Source organism: Hemicordylus capensis, chromosome 17 (genome assembly GCF_027244095.1).
Source record: "Hemicordylus capensis ecotype Gifberg chromosome 17, rHemCap1.1.pri, whole genome shotgun sequence".
Lineage (NCBI taxonomy): Eukaryota > Metazoa > Chordata > Lepidosauria > Squamata > Cordylidae > Hemicordylus > Hemicordylus capensis.
The window spans coordinates 365707-380808 of NC_069673.1; the positions used below are offsets into that span (position 1 = coordinate 365707).

Consider the following 15102-nt stretch of genomic DNA (forward strand, 5'->3'; position numbering starts at 1 on the left):
CGGACGGGGTTGCACGACTCCCCTCGGGGGCCGGGCGAGGTCCGCAGACTGGAGGCGCTTGTTGAGCCAGGCACTTGCTGTCCTGGACAGCCCCAACCCTGGATGGACCAATGGCCTGGACAAGGGCTCCTCTGCCTGGGTGAAGGATGGTCAGCCTGTTAATCTAGTCTCCCCCGGAAGGACCAGGTTTGCACTCTGTAGTGGGTGCTCACTGACCCAGCAGCACTTCCGTCGTCACTCAAAGGTCACTGAAGTTTCGACAATACAGCTCTTTATTTTACATTATTTTTATTTGATTAAGGTCAATAGACCTGGAACAAAATTAGAAGAAAGTGCAATAATACTGGATCTATTTTAAATAAAACCTTCATGATTTCAGTTTCTAATTATCAAAACAAATGCACAGTTCATCTGAGTGTGGGTGCATTTATGCCTGGAATGATCCAACCAACTTAACAGATTTTAAACATTCCAGCCCTTCTAACCATTATTTGAATGATAATTACAAAACCCCACACAGCTCATCAGTGTTCGATTCCCAGCCACCTCGAGCAACAGCTCACCTTCCCTGCCGTCCTCGAGTTCTGTCTGTCCCTAATTACTTATCGCGTTCTTGGCTCCATCTCCTAACAGCAAGTTTACATCCTGACCAACTGTCAGGGCGTTGCAAGGACTCTGCTTGCTCCCAGCTCCTGATGGGCATGGAATACTCCGAAGAGAGGTTACAATTAATAACAGGTCCACAGAAGATTCCAAAGCCAGATCCTAAGTTCCGCATTCCAGCTGCGGCTCCATCCAAAAGACAGAGCTAGCACGGACTGCAGATGGGGGGCAGTCGGGCAACAGAAGCCCTCCCACCACATTTCCCATCCAGCCTGAGCAATTTCACAAGCTGGCACCTGGCACTGGAAATGCTACCTGGTCCAGATGGAGGGACTCTCCAGTCTCCTGCATGGCCCCAAGGAATGAAGAGACCAAGCCCCCTGTGTGTGTGTGTGTGCGTGTGTGTGCACGCCCCCAAGAGAACCTTCTCCAAAGGGCGCCATTTCCTTTCCGACGCAGGGGATGCCATCAGGAGCCTTCCGTGTCGGAGTTGTCGCTGCCGGTGGTGTTCTCCCAGTCCGCCTTGTGGTACCTGCCCTTCTGCACTCTTCTCAGGGCCCTCTTTCTGCAAAGTAAGGTCCGGACTGAGTCACAGGGGCTGCCCACAACCCTCCAGCGGGTGCCGGGGCATCAGATCCGGGCAACGGGGCCGCCTCTGGGTCCTCCTCCTTGGAACTCCCATCTGAACAGCCAGTCCCACGGGGCCGGGGCTAGCAAAGCCTTTCGGAAGTTGGGAGCTAGCAGCAACCTCCGCAACCCGCTCAGCAGCTCCCAGGCGGCCCCCTCCCTCCCTCCCTGGGCAGAGTGGCCCTGGGCGAGCAGGAGTCGCACCTCCGGCAGTGCTCAAAACCGTCCTTCATGCGTCGGCGCTCCTTCTCCACCAGCTCCCTGTCCAGCGGGCCGCCGTCCTGGGAAAGCAAAAACAGAGCTCTGCTCATTTCAGCCTGAACAGCAAAGCCAACGTGGCCCAGCAGCCAGGTAACAGAGTGAGTGGCAGGGAAGACGCTGCTGCTGCTGGGCTCTTGGACTCTTGGGATCTGCGGCGGCATTTGGATACTTGAAAGCGTTGGGGAGTTGGCAAGCAAGCTTCCAGACCTCTTGGTCAAGAAAGAAAGAAAACGTGCAGGTTTCTTGCCTGCATCCAGAGACCCCAGGTGGGTGGAGTGCAGGAACGTAAGAGCAGCTTTGCTGGGTCAGCCCCACGTTGATCAGGCCCAGCACCCGGTTTCTCATTCCACGGGGAAGCCCAGTAGCAAGAGCCCTTGCCTGCTGCTGCTCCCCAGAAACGGATATTGTGAGCTAGACTGCCTCTTACGATGGAGGTTTCACAGTCACCAAGATCTGACCCCTTGGAGAAAGTGCCATATAAATGCACCATGACCTCTTGTATGTTTGCTGCCTTGATTATAGTTTTATGGTTAGGGCACGCTATAAATACTGGAAACAACAACAACTGTCTCCCTACAGAAAGCAGCAAGGACAAGCAGCTGTCCAGCCTCACAAACCATTGCAAAACAGCACACACAAAACACTCCCAAAGCTTTTGACGTACCACTGGTGACTTGGGAAGGCGAAGGTTTCCCAGAGGGCTGAGCAGCCGATCCTGCATGTTGGGGCCGTCTTCTGAGAGAGAGAGAGAGAGAGAATGAACAGACCCATTCCAGATTTATTGGCTAAAATGGGATGCCTGGAGACCCCAAGTGAACCCAGTTCTTTTGAGGAAGAACTTGCATGTAGAAGAGGACAACCAAAATGATCAGGGGCCCGGAGCACCTTCCTGATGAGGCTAGGCTACAGCATCTGGGGCTTTATAGTTTAGGAAAAAGACGACTGCGGGGAGACATGATCGAGGTGTATAAAACTATGCACGGAGTGGAGAGGGTGGACAGAGGGAATTTTTTCTCACTCTCTTACCACACTAGAAGCAGGGGTCACTCCATGGAACTGGAGGCTGGGAAATTTAGGACCAACAAGAGGAAGTACTTTTTCACACAGTTCATAATTAATCTATGGAATTCTTTGCCCTGGGATGTGGTGATGGCCCCCAGCTTGGATGGCTTTAAAAGGGGCTTGGAGAAATGCATGGAAGGCAGGTCTATCAATGGCTACTAGTCTGGTGGCTGCTGTGGGCCACCTCCAGCCTCAGAGGCACGATGCCTCTCAATATCAGCTGCAGCAGGGGAGCCACAGCAGCAGGAGAGAGGGCCGGCCCCTCCCAGCTCTTGCCTGTGGGCTCCCCAGAGACATCTGGTGGGCCACTGGGAGAAACAAGAGGCTGGACGAGATGGGCCTCCTTGGGCCGGATCCAGCAGGGCTCTTCTTCTGATGTGTGTGTCTGGAGAGAGGGGGCCGCCTGTTCCTGTGCCAGGGATCAGGGCCTGGCTGAGCCGTGAGCTGCTCCCCAGCTCTGCAATCTGCCTCTTCAGGTGGGACAGGAGGCCACGCAGCTGAGATCCCAGAATGACTTGCCAAGCAGAGGGAGCTGCAGGGAGGCCCTTCCCTGTGGGGAGTCCCAGATCGTGAAGGGGCCAGCAAGGCTCCCTCTCACCCCCCCTTTAGGAAAGGGAAAGTGGGGTTGTGAATGGGGGGGGGTTAGGGCAATGGTGCAATCTGGAGCCCCCACTGAGAGCGAGCGAGAGAGCCCCGCCAGCCACAGAAGAACTTACGTTTGTCCGCAGCATTCAGGTCCTCGTCAGCATTTCCGTGGGGAGTGAGCTTTGTGTGAGAGGGAGAGAGAGAAAGCCCCTTTTTGTGGAGGAAGGTGACCAGCTATCCCTTGCCCAGGAAGAACCCAAGACCCAGTGAGCCCAGGGACTCGACTGGCACCCCCCTCTGTTGTGGATCCACCAAGCCAGGGGGGTGCCCAAGGAGGCAGCTCGGGGGGCTCCCCTCTCTTTACCGGACAAATGGCCAGCCTGCAGGCAGGGTGGGGGGGAGGGAGGGAGGGAGGGAGGAGCGCCACTCGAGTGGCTGCCCGGAGCAGAGGCAGCTGCACCTCTGTTGGCAGCCCCCCCCGCCCTGAAAGGGACCCAACAGTGACAGGAACGCTGCCCAGAGAGAGGCCAGGAAAGCAGGCACCCCGTCACGGGCAGCAGATCTGGGACCCCGCCAAGGGGCCTGAGCAGCTTCCCCACCACCAGCCTCTCCCTGGAAGGGGGATCCGGGCCCAGGCCATTTCCCTTCCTGGCCCCCTCCTCCTCCCCAGAGCCCCACAGGCTAAGAGGGGTGCCCAGTGCGGCTGCAACCCTGCCCCTCGCCTCTTCCTCCCCTCCTGCCCCAGGGGACTGCAAGTGGCCGGGCCCCCGCTTGGTCTGGCATGTAAAGTACGGCTGCATCCGACAAAACGAGGAGGGGGTGACGGAGCTGGCTGAGGGCCAGGAGGGTCCATCTGGTCCGGGGGGCAAAAGCGGCAGCAGATCCACCCACCCGCCACTCACTTCTTGGGAGCTTCGCGACGAAGTTTCCTCGAGATCGGAAGTCTGGAATGACAAGAAGTTAAGGGGGTGAGGAAGGGCTGTGGTTCTGGTTCACCCATCCGTGCCCAGCAGCCCCAGGAGAGCCCGGGTCCCGAACTGGGCAGGCGGCACCAAGCCTGGCCCCAGGGCTCCTTACAGGGGTGTGCACAGACCAATCTGAGCAGTTCGGTTCAAATCCGAACCAGATCGCTGGATTGTGAAACAGCCCGGTCAGCCCGGTCGACCGAATCGGTTCAAGTTGGTCTGATGGGCTACGCATGTAAAGGGGAATCCAGGGCACCTTTGAAAACGTCGGTGGAAGGTGCCTTTGCTCCCCCCGGCAGCTCACCCGTGTGGCACGGCGCAATTCCCAAACGGACCTGGCCTCCATGCAGTCTGGTCCGGTTCGTGCCAGATTGGTTTGCAGTCAAACGGTTCGTGCACAGCCCTAGGCCCCGATGCCTTCAGGGGCTGCTTGCTGGACATCGGAACCCAGAGAGTTGCTTTAACCTTTGGTCCATCTAGCTCACCCTTGGCCTGAGAGTCAAGGCCGTGACTGGGATAATGTGGGGCTGCTTAAGCCAGGAGAGGCTCCAGCTGAGTCCTCAGATGCTGTTGGACTACTACCCCCATCATCCCCAGCCCCAGTGGCCAAAGGCTGGGGGGGGGAGATGGGCGCTGTAGTCCAACAGCCTCTGGCCCTCTGGCCTAACACTGGGCCCTGTTCGGCCACTTCAGCCGGGACTGCCGGGCGCCCCCCTCCCTGCGGCCACTTGGTTCTGAACCTACCGCCGTGGCCGGATCCAGGCGCAGCCTCTTCAGCTTGGCTTCCGCGCTGAGCAGCTGCCCCTCTTTCTGGAACAGCTGCAGCTGCAGCTCGTCGCACCTCTCCCCGAGTTCCCGGATCTGCTTCCGGTAGGCGTCTTTGTCCACCAGGCTCTGGGAGAACTGCTTGTGGAAGGCTTCTTGAGTCAGAAGGGCCTGGCGCGGGGCAGAAGAGGCACGTGGGTGTGGGGGGCGGGGGGGGGGCAGCCCCACCACGGAAGAAACTCCTTGCGGGGGGGGGGGGAGGGAGTCGGGTCACCAGCGCAGGAGACTTGCTCCCAGATAACCCTCGAACCAGGGGTCATCCCATGAAATGGATTGCCGGGAAATCTAGGACCAGCAAATGGAGGTACTTTTGCACACAACGCATCATCCACTTGTGGGATTCTCTGCCACAAGAGATGTGGTGACAGCCAACAACCTGGATGGCTTTCAGAGGGGTTGGGATCACTTCGTGGAGGAGCGGTCTATCCACGGCTACCAGTCGGAGGGCTGTAGGCCACCTCCAGCCTCCAAGGCAGGATGCCTCTGAGTCCCAGTTGCAGGGGAGCAACAGCAGGAGAGAAGGCATCCCCTCCCCTCTTGCCGGTGGGCTTCTTCTCAGAAGCCTCTGGTGGGCCACTGATCCAGCAGGGTTATTTGAGCCTTTTCTGCAGAATTTGGATTTGGTCGCCAATCAGGCCGGCCAAGGCCGTCTCCACCCCATAGCGTGCAAACCAGGGCAGACCTTGCTTAGCTAGGGGGACAAGTCATGCTTGCAACTCCAAGGCCAGCTCTCAGGAGCCCTGTCCTGGGATGCAGCAGCCCTGCGCTCAGACTCGCTGAACGTAACCGGTGGGGGGTGGGCCGCTCCGTAGGAAATGCGTTGACCTGGGAGGCCCCACCTGGTCCCTTTCGGCAGCCACTTCTTCCATCTGCTTCAGGATGGCCTCGATCCGGTCCTGGTAGATCTGGGCGTCGTTCTGCAGCGACGTGCACTGCAACTCTAACATCTCCTTCTCCTCCACCAGCTGCTAACACAAGCACACAGACAGCCACAGGCTCCTCAGACCCAGCGGCCTCAGCCGGGAAGGGGCCTCAGCCACCTTTCTGGGTCTGCAAAGCTGGGTTCTTGCGCCCGAAATGCCAAAACATCCGTGGGGATCGGCTGGAATGCTGAAATGCAACCTTCTCAGCGCCATGAGCTGTGAGATGCACCGCTTGGGGAACTTTCAGCAGTAGGAGTGAACGTCAGAACAGCCCGGCTGCAGGACCAGGCCCAAGAAGGCCCATCTGGTCCAGCATCCTGTTTCCCACGGTGGCCCACCAGATGCCGCCTCTGGGGAGCCCCCAGGCAAGAGTTGGAGGCTGCCCAACAGCCATTTCAAAATGTGACCATTCAAACGACCACATGCCAGGAGGATTCAGCCAGGAAGCCCGGCCTGCTGAAGTGAACGTCTGAAAAAGGAGTGGGGGGGTCTGAAGAAGAGGCTCCCTGGAGGCGAGGCGGGAGTTCGGGTTTAGGAAAAGGGAGTCGGACAGAACAAGAGAGTCACCGGTGAAGCCAACCCCCAGATCTCTCTGCTCCCAAACGGCGCAGTGCGGAAATGGCTTGACTACCCAAGGGCTCTGTGGTCGCCAGGAGTCAGCACCGACTCGACGGCACACTTTACCTTTAAACGCCGTGGGCACAAGGCAGCAAGTGGTCAGGTGTAGCCCCAGAAGCACTAGCGGCTGGTCCTTCCGAGCCGGGGGCGAGGGGGCCGCTCAGGTGGACCTTCTCAAGCACCGCATGGCTCCTCTCTTCCTGCCTGAGAGCCGTGCTGCCTGCAGGCTGGCCATCCATCAGGTAGAGCTGTGTGCCTGATGCCTAGCCAGCCTGTAGGCAGAAGCGGGAAGAGCGAGAGAGAGGAGACACCCAAGCGGCCTCCTAACCCAGAATGCCCCCAAACCGAAGGGCTGGCCAGTGGTGAAAGACCGAAGGAAGCCACAGGCCACCGAGGACAGGCAGGGAACCAAGAAGTCACGCTGGAGGAGGGAGCGTCTGACTCACGGGGGCCTTGGCTCCGAGCTCCAACGCACGGGGGTGCTGCCCATGTCCCCCCTGCTCAGGATGCCCCCCCCCAGTCAGAGTGCCGGCTGCCTGCAGGCCTCCCGGGGCCGGCTCCACCTCCCGCCGCTCACCTTGTTCCGCGACTCCTCCGTCTTCCGGAGCACCTGGCGGATGTCATGGACGGCGTTCACCATCTCCTGGTGTTCCCCCGACATCCGCGTCCGCTCCGCCTCGAAGGCCTGCAGGGAGACGCTGCTGCCGTCCTTCTCGGAGCTGCCTTCCTTGGTGACCTTGGGCGGGTGGGGAAGCACACGGGAGGCGCTCGGTGGGGCCCAGGGACTGAGAGCCCCTCCGCTTTCTTCTCACGCCGCCTCCAGAGAGACGGGGGAAGCTTCTCTCTGCCCCACTCTGGCCACTTCCCCCACTCCCTCCGTCAGGGGCAGACACAGAAGGTCAGGAGAAGCAGCCCCCCCCCCCCCCGGCTTCAAGCTGTGTTGGCGTTCCTCCGCCGACCACCTGCCCTGGACTGACAGCGTGCTCCCCATCCCCTCTTGCTGGCATCCGTGGTCACGATGATCCTGGGGGGATCGGGGAACTCCTTCCCCCCGAAAGATGCGAGGGGGTGAGCTACTCCCTTAGGGAGCGTCCAACTCCTTGCGGCATAGCAACCTGTCGGTTGGACTTAATTGCTATGCCCGCCTGAAAGGGAAGGAGGAACCACTGCAGAGGCCTCCCCCCCCCCTGCTTGCTCTCCTTGATTGGGGGAACAATACCAGCCTACCCCACAGGGTTGTTGTACAGCAAGCATTTTGCAAAACCCAAAGTGCAGCTTCACGGGCAGGCAGCCCGCCATTCCAGTAGGCTGCAGACCGACGGCCCCCCCAGAGTGTGCCCCCCGCCCCCGCCCCCCTCCGGGGCACCTGCAGGGTGCTCTCCAGCTCCTTATTCTTGGCCAGCAGCAGGTCCTTCTGGCGCTGCATCTCCCAGACCGCCTCGTGGCTGGGCCGCTGCTCCATGGCGTGCCTCAGCTTCAGCGTGTGCTTCCGCTCCAGCTTGCAGTCGTCCTTGGCCTTCAGCAAGCTGTGCCTCAGGCAGTCGATCTGCAGGGCAGGGCGGGGCGGGGGGGGGGGGGAGAAGAGGAGGCCGGTCGGGAAGCAGCCCCCTGGCCACACTCCAGGTGCTCCTCCGCTAAACGGCCCCAGCCTGCCAACTTCTGAATGAAGCCCTTCCCGCCCCAATATTCGGGCTCCCAGCCAGCTGTGTTGGGACTCCAACTCCCATCACCCCCCGCTGCCACAGTGGGGGCCACCATCCGCAGGAGGGACATGCTCCAAGCCCCTCCTGGCAGGGATGGGGAGGCAGGAGGCCCCAGGTGGTGGTTGGGGGGGGGGGCTGGGAAAGACCCAGGTCGGAAGAGCCCTGGGTGTCTGTGTCTCCTCCTCCTCCTCCTCCCCCCCCGCCTGCCCCCCACCTCCAGCTGCAGGTCCCGGTTCCGCATCAGGGCCGCGTTCTTCTCCTCGCTCTGCTTGGCGTAGCTCAGGGCCAGCTGGTAGTTCTCCTCCTTGCAGCGCCTGAGCTCCTGGCCCAGCCGGTCCCGCTCCTCCTTCATCTTGTGGGCCCGCTCCTGGTGCTTGCGCAGCACGTTGTCCCGCACCCGCAGCTCCTTGAGGAGGTCCTCCTTGGCCTGCAGCAGCAGGCTCAGCTCCTGCAGCTTGTGCCGCTCCCCCCGGATGGCGCCTTGCAGCTTCGTGATCTCGTTCATCAGCAGCTCCGTCAGGCTGGACTCCCCGGCTGCGTCTGGGGGTGGGGGGTGGGGGCAGAGGACTCCGTGTTGGCCGGAGGGAGGGGCCGGGGGTGGGGGGGGCAGCACAGAGTCCTAGCCCTCGTGCCCCCCCCCCGAGGGGTTGCCGGCATCAACAAACCAACGTTACTGGTTGGTCGCCCCACAACTAACTGTTCGCTGGGCAGCTCACAACACCACGACAGAAAGAAGACAGACGTGCCCCAGCGAGCACTTGGCGGATGGAGAGAGGGAGCCACCGGGGACCACCAGCCCTCCTAGCCACGCGGAGGGGGTGGGGGGCTGCCCTGGGCTGGAGCCTGCTGCCTTTCTCTTGGGGCTCCTCCTCCGGCACTTTGCGAGGTCTCCTCTGTCCTCTCTCCTCCCAAGGCTGCTGCTCCGAGCTGAGAGAAGAACCCTGCCAGGGAGTGCTGAGAAAGGAGGACCAGCACTCCCCTTTCCTGGGCTTGAAGAGGCAAAGGAACCTCCCGCCAGCAAGGAAAGAGGCTTCTCCAGCCGGAATGTGTTGCCAGACAACTGGGGCGCGGAACCGAGACATTATCGGAGGCGTCCCCACCCCGGATAGCGTCTTACCTATAATTGCAGAGAAGACTCGGGTGGGATCATTGCCCGTCACTTTCTTGTAGAGGTGAGGGTAGTACAGCTCCAGGCTCTCCAAGAAGGCCACAAAACCCTTCTGACCTGTCCTTTGCAGAATATCCAGGAGGACCCCTGAAAAACAGACACGGGCAGACGGCAGAGCAGGCCTGCTGGGTCAGGCGCCAGCTCCGCCCAGCTCTCACCGTGGCCCACCAGATGCCCCCAAGCATGCCCGCTCTCCTGCAGCTGGCATTCAGAGGCATCCTGCCGAGAGGCAGCCCGTAGCCATCACGGCAAGTAGCCACGGAGAGCCACGAACTGGCCTAAGTCCATCCCACCTGGTGGCCACCACCACATCCCGCGGCAGAGAATGCCACAGATTGGTCATGTGCTGAGTGAGAAGGGCCTGCCAAGTCTCCCTGGACGGCCCTTCGTCCCAGGCTTGCAAGAGGGAGAGGAAAACACACTCTCTGCCCACTTGCTCCAGAAACAGCCACCGAGGGCCAGGAGGAGGAGGAGGGGTAGGTGGGAAGGGGCCTCTGCCACGGAGGCTCAGAAACACCACGGGAGCATTCGGCAGACCCGCTGAGTTTTTGAAAACAGCAAACTGCAGCACCACAAGGGGGGCGAGAGACTGGCGGGCCCTTCGGAGAACACCCCCGTGTCTCCAGCCGGCCACGCCTGTCCTCTCTTTGCACACGCCAGAGGAGGGCGTCTCAGCCGCCGCCGCCGCCGCCTCCCCCCCCCCCCGCCGTGGCAAGCGCCCCCCATTCCTTCCCAGCCCCACACGCTTCTGGCCTGTCCGAGCGGGGCCCACCTGCTTTCCGTTTCCTGACCACCAGGCTGGGGTCGTTGAGGATTTGCTCTTCGTCGTCATGGCTGAGGACTTTGCACTGCCGGAGGTAAGGCGTGAGCCGGGACGGGTCGATCACCGAAATCAGCTTCACGCGGAAGCTCTCCAGGTTATTCCAACACGTCTCGTCCTCGTCTTCCGGGTCAGACATGGCAGAGGCAAGTGCCCGGCCTCTCGTGCTTCTGCCCACAAGTGCAGGAGGAGGCCGCCAGCCGCTGGAAGGCCAATGGGAATGGACTGCTAGCCTCCGGCAGCATTCGCACGAGCCCCGGATCTCTCCCCCCCCCGCCCCCCGCTCCGGAAGGCCTTCGGGGATCTTGCAGAGGCGCCCTCATGCCCTCCCTCCAGCTTCTCATGCCTTTGAGCTTTATGGGCCTCCCCAGCAAGAACCAGAGGCTGTATTTTGGGGCAGCCGTGGCCTTTGCACGGGTCTGCTCATCGACTGAATTGTGAGGTCTGATTTTGCAGACCGTGTCCATTGGCTTTGCTTTCACGGCAGAAAGCAGCCTCTCAACATGAACTGCAAGCAAACAGCCACCGCCCATCACTCCCTCACCGAGAGAAGAAGAAACAAAGTCCCTCGTGGCCCCAGGGGAGGATCAGGAGCCACTCAAGGGCCCAGCCCAGCCTGGGGAGCAACAGGGATGGCCGCCGCTTAGAACATCAGAACGGCCCGGCTGCAGGATCAGGCCCAAGGAGGCCCATCTAGTCCAGGATCCTGTTTCCCACACTGGCCCCCCAGGCGCCTCTGGGGAGGCCAGAGGGATGGATGTGCAGGCCCCCTCTCCTGCCCCTGTGGCTCCCCTGCAGCGGGGATTGAGAGGCACCTTGCCTCTGAGGCTGGAGGTGGCCCCCAGCCTAGTTGCCACTGATGGTAGCCTCGCCCTCTGCATCCAGCCAGCCGGCTTCATGCTGCACCTTAACTGACTGCCCCGCCCCCCCCCTTCAAGCCCCGGTTAGAACAGGACCTCTTGAAGAATCCAGGCAAGTTCCCAGCCCCACTGTGGACTCCAGGCCCCGCTGGCCCCGCGAGTGACCCAAGCACTGGCCACTGGATGATGCTCTCAGCCCTGCTTTCATTCCCCGCCTGCAGCATCATGGGGGGTGGGTGGGGTGGGGTGGGGTGGGTGCCGTCAGGAAGCTGCTGCTTGGAAAAAGCGAGAGAGGAACCCACAGGAGAGCTGACCCTGTGGTGGCACTTCCCCATTGCCCCGGCCTCTGAGGGCTCCTCTGTTACGCAAAGGGGCCGCTTCCTTCCTCTCCACATGGCCGAGAGAGAGAGAGAGAGAGAGAGGATGAAGGGGAACTCTTGCTGCCAGCAGCACCCCTTGGCCGTTGCAGTGGAGCACAGGCTGGAGCAGCAGAAATGCAGAGGAAAGGCCTGTGGGGGAGAAGAGGGAAGGCCTAGGCTGCTAGGTTTAGAGTGTGTGCGTGGGGGGGAGTGAAGTGGGGGAGCCCCCCCTGCTTAAGGAGGGCTCAGACGCACCCTGGATGTCAGTCAGCATCTCCCCCCCCCCATCCAAACTCAGACGCTCATGATGCACAGACACCGCCCCCCCCGCCCCGGGCATAGCTAGGGAAGAGGGGGCCGGTGTCCGCCCCTCTCTCTCTCCGGCAGCCCCTTGGAGTGAGGGAGCTCATGAAGGAAACAGGGAGGGTGGGTCCCCGCCGGGTCCTCCGCTCAATTACAGCGACCCCCCTGCACACCCCCAAACTCACACGCCACCCCTGCCCTCCTAGGAGCACATTGTCAACTGAACTTTGGCATCTCCATCATGGGAGCCCAGCAATCGCAGACAACCTGCAGCGCGTCAGTCCTCTGGAGCCCCCGAGAGGCTACCTGCCTGCCTGCCCCCCCCCACCGGCCCCCCTCCCATCTCTGCAAGCCACTAAGGGCCCTTCTTACCGACAACCCATCGGCCTGTGGAGAAGAGGGCCGGTGTGGGGCCGTGGGCCTGACTCGGGCCCCCCACTCCTCTCTCCGTCGAGGCTACCTCCCCAGGGCTGCTGGGAGGGGGATCCACACAACCAAGGTCTCCTTGCAGGAAGAGCGGGGAACCCACAAACCTGCCTGCTTTGCAGAAGGGTCAAGCGAGCCAGGCTGACAAGGAAACCGCCCCCCCCTCCATCCTAGCTATCATGGGATACCCTCCCACGGGAAGCACCTCACTCTCTCCGTTTCTGCCCCATGCAAGCAAGCATCTCGGTGGGCGGCCACGAAGCCCACCCTCTGCAGCACACACACAACCCCCCTCCTAATCGCGGCAGGAAAGTCACCCCAGGCCGGACGAGAACCCAGCTCTGTGGCGCCCAGGCCCTTCAGGGACGGGAGGCGGGTTGCAGTCCAGCCCCTGCAGGAGGGCCGGAATTGGGCCGCCCGGAGTGAGGCTCTCTGCTGAGCGTGGCCCTTTGCCAGGCTGACCAGCCGGGGCCCACAGGGAGGTCCGGCCTCTTCCCCCCCGCCGCCACCCCCGCCCCCCGGCTCAGGCCTCCCTCCGCTCCGCCCCCCGCCCACCTGAGCAGGTGCTCCACGGAGGCCAGGTGCTGCAGCTGCTCTCCTCCGCAGCCCCCTCCGCGATGTCCGAAGGGAAGAGACAGGCAGGACGGCTCTGAGCTGGGAAAGCGGAACTGGCCAAGCCACAGACTCCTGTCAAGAGAGACTGAATCAGGGGGAGGAAAGGGGAAGTTGCCCGGCACAGAGCTGGAGGAGCCGGACGCCGGGCTCCGCTAGACGGCAGCCTCGTTTCCTCCAGCCTTTGGGGTGGGGTGGAGGTCAGGTCTTTCCCCTGCCAGAGGGGGGGATCTGAAGGGGGCCTCAGCACCCCCACCCCCCGAAAAACTGCTCACCTCACCTTGTTCCCCATGTGTCAAATCAAAGACCTCTCCCTTCTACCGGGAATGGAACGGCTGCTGTGCCAAGTCAGGCAAGAGTCTGTCTGGTCAAGCGTTCTGGTTCCAGCAATGGTTGTCTGGGTCTCTCTGGAAGCTCCCCCCCAGGGCACGGGCACAACCCTGCCCTCTCTTTGGCGCCTCACACCCCATAGTCAGGGGTGGAGTGCCTCTGACCATGGAGGCTCCATTTAGTGGCCACAGCACACCGCCTTTAGGCTGATTCTCCATGGATACTGGGCAGCCCTTCCGAGACATCGCGCCATCCTCACACAGCCCTGCAAACCAGGGGTCTAAGTGGCCCAGCCTCGTTCTTGCGGATCTCGCCCCATGGAGCGGATTGGTGGGTGCAGGCGGCATCCGGCAGCCTTGGCCAGCTGGGCTCCCTCAGAGGCGTCGCTTGGGACGGACTCGCCACCTGGCCTCGGCCAGTCCGCCCTTGCCTCCGTGGAGTCCGAGGTTCCCTCTTCCAGGTCAAATCCTCCTTCCGGGGTTGCTGATCTTAGATGCTCGAGCACATCTTGGGCTGCACATCTTGGGCTGCACATCTTGGGCTGCACATCTTGGGCTGCACATTGGGCTGCACTCACCCACCTCTGAAGGGGTGACGTAAAGAGGAAGCCCCCACGCACGCAGGGGTGTCCCCAGAGAGACCGTGTGGGGTCTGTGGCAAGCCAGCCGGCCAGCCAGGGCGGGACCCAGATGCAGAGCCCTGCCCGCCCACTGGTGAAGGATGCTGCGTCCATGCGGGTCCTGCCCTTTTCCACATATCCCAAAGCAGCTTACAAAAAGAGAATTAAAAAATCCAGGGAGAAAATAATACACAAGCACAACTATAAAGGCCATACAAAATTCTGGGTGCCAAAAGGGGCCAACGTTCCAAAACCAAATTCCAAAAGTTAACCCAAATACTAACCTCCCCCACACTGGCCCAGCTCCAAGGCAGGATCTGGGCAAGCCTGGAGAAAGAAGGGCCCTTAACCTCCAAGGTCACGGGGGAGAAGGTCCCTCCAGCGCCAGGGAGATGCCCTTCCAAGCAAGGGTGCAGGCCCAGGAGGTGTCTGGGCCACACAGACCACAACCCTCCGCGCACGGCCTCGCCCAGGCAAGACGTCCCGCTTGGAGTTGGCCTCGCACAGCCCTGCGGGTCCTTCAGACTCCAAGGCTCACACTCTCTCTGCCCCACAGCTTCTTCCCCTGGGCCAACGGACTCCTCTCTCGCTGGTCAAAGAGGAGCAGCCATTCCTTGCCTCGGACCTCTTCTATGGGCAGAAGGGGGTGTTGAAGAGCTCGGCTAAAATCCTCGGCTGGAGATTGGCAACTGTGAAGTCAGGTTCGCTCTCGGTGCTGAGCCCCCAAGTGGCACCTCTCTCCGGTGGCTGCTGGCCCTCTGGCTTCCAGTGTGTGTGTGTGTGGGGGGGAGACATGGGCGGGGGGAGTAAATCCCACCCCATTGCAGTCTGTGCCTGCCCTACTCTCCTTCAGCTAGTCCGAAATGGCCAGTCCCAGCACTTTTAACCAGAAAAGACAAATCCACACCTTTCAGATGAAAAAATTCGGCGGAAGCGCCACCAGGACTGCATTTCGGACGCAGAGTTTTAAGGCAACTGCAGAAGGCCTCGGAGCTCTTTGGGCAGAGCCCCCTCCCATGAAATAGTGACACCCCCCCCTCCACCTGGCTCCTGAGCCGGCAAAAATGCTAAGCAGCAGGTTGCAGCCCGAGCCCTGCCAGCTGGAATCCCGAGGGCCCTCCTAAAACGCAACCAGACACAACTCAAGAGGCAGCCTTATGCAAAACAGAAAACAGAGATTTAATACAAAAGAGGGAAGCCAGACTCCAGTGGGGAACAAAAGACCCGCCGTCTGCTCCAGCCCAAACCCATCTGCTCAAGCGTACCCAGAGCACAGCACGGCCAAAGGCGCACAGAGCCACAACACAGACGGGGCCCCACAGACCCCACGGCGGCAGGCACCTCACACCCAGAGGAGGAATAAGCCTTGACCCCTGCCTCCCCACTTCCCTGGCTTTGTCCATTTCGCGGTCAGGCGGGCGGCAGGGCAAGGA

General features: G+C 61.3%; 1 protein-coding gene across 4 annotated transcripts; it reads right to left on the bottom strand.

The window, feature by feature from the left end:
• Positions 1–271: 271 nt before the first annotated feature.
• On the bottom strand, positions 272–15007 carry CARD9 (caspase recruitment domain family member 9). Of its 4 annotated transcripts, none has more exons than XM_053282377.1 (14): positions 12996–15007; positions 12664–12795; positions 10113–10363; positions 9290–9427; positions 8387–8712; positions 7836–8015; positions 7047–7205; positions 5768–5893; positions 4848–5039; positions 4041–4082; positions 3270–3318; positions 2156–2226; positions 1435–1511; positions 272–1168 (listed from the first exon to the last, which is right to left on the bottom strand). In XM_053282377.1, exons 1-14 carry the CDS (start codon positions 13010–13012, stop codon positions 1072–1074), a joined length of 1857 nt encoding a protein of 618 aa, XP_053138352.1. In that variant the 5' UTR covers positions 13013–15007; the 3' UTR covers positions 272–1071. The 4 variants fall into 4 exon arrangements, 3 of the variants coding, with proteins under 3 accessions (XP_053138352.1, XP_053138353.1, XP_053138350.1); XM_053282378.1 differs by having other exon boundaries at positions 2156–2223; positions 5768–5896; XM_053282375.1 differs by having other exon boundaries at positions 5768–5896.
• Positions 15008–15102: the final 95 nt, after the last annotated feature.

What these genes read in the sequence shown, in the direction of transcription:
- CARD9 (XM_053282375.1), bottom strand. An exon ending in TGGCTGCCGAAAGGGACCAG is followed by an intron (nt 5,040 to 5,767) that starts GTGGGGCCTCCC and finishes GCCCCGCGCCAG; the next exon opens with GCCCTTCTGACTCAAGAAGC. An exon ending in CCTGAATGCTGCGGACAAAC is followed by an intron (nt 2,227 to 3,269) that starts GTAAGTTCTTCT and finishes TCTCTCTCTCAG; the next exon opens with AAGACGGCCCCAACATGCAG.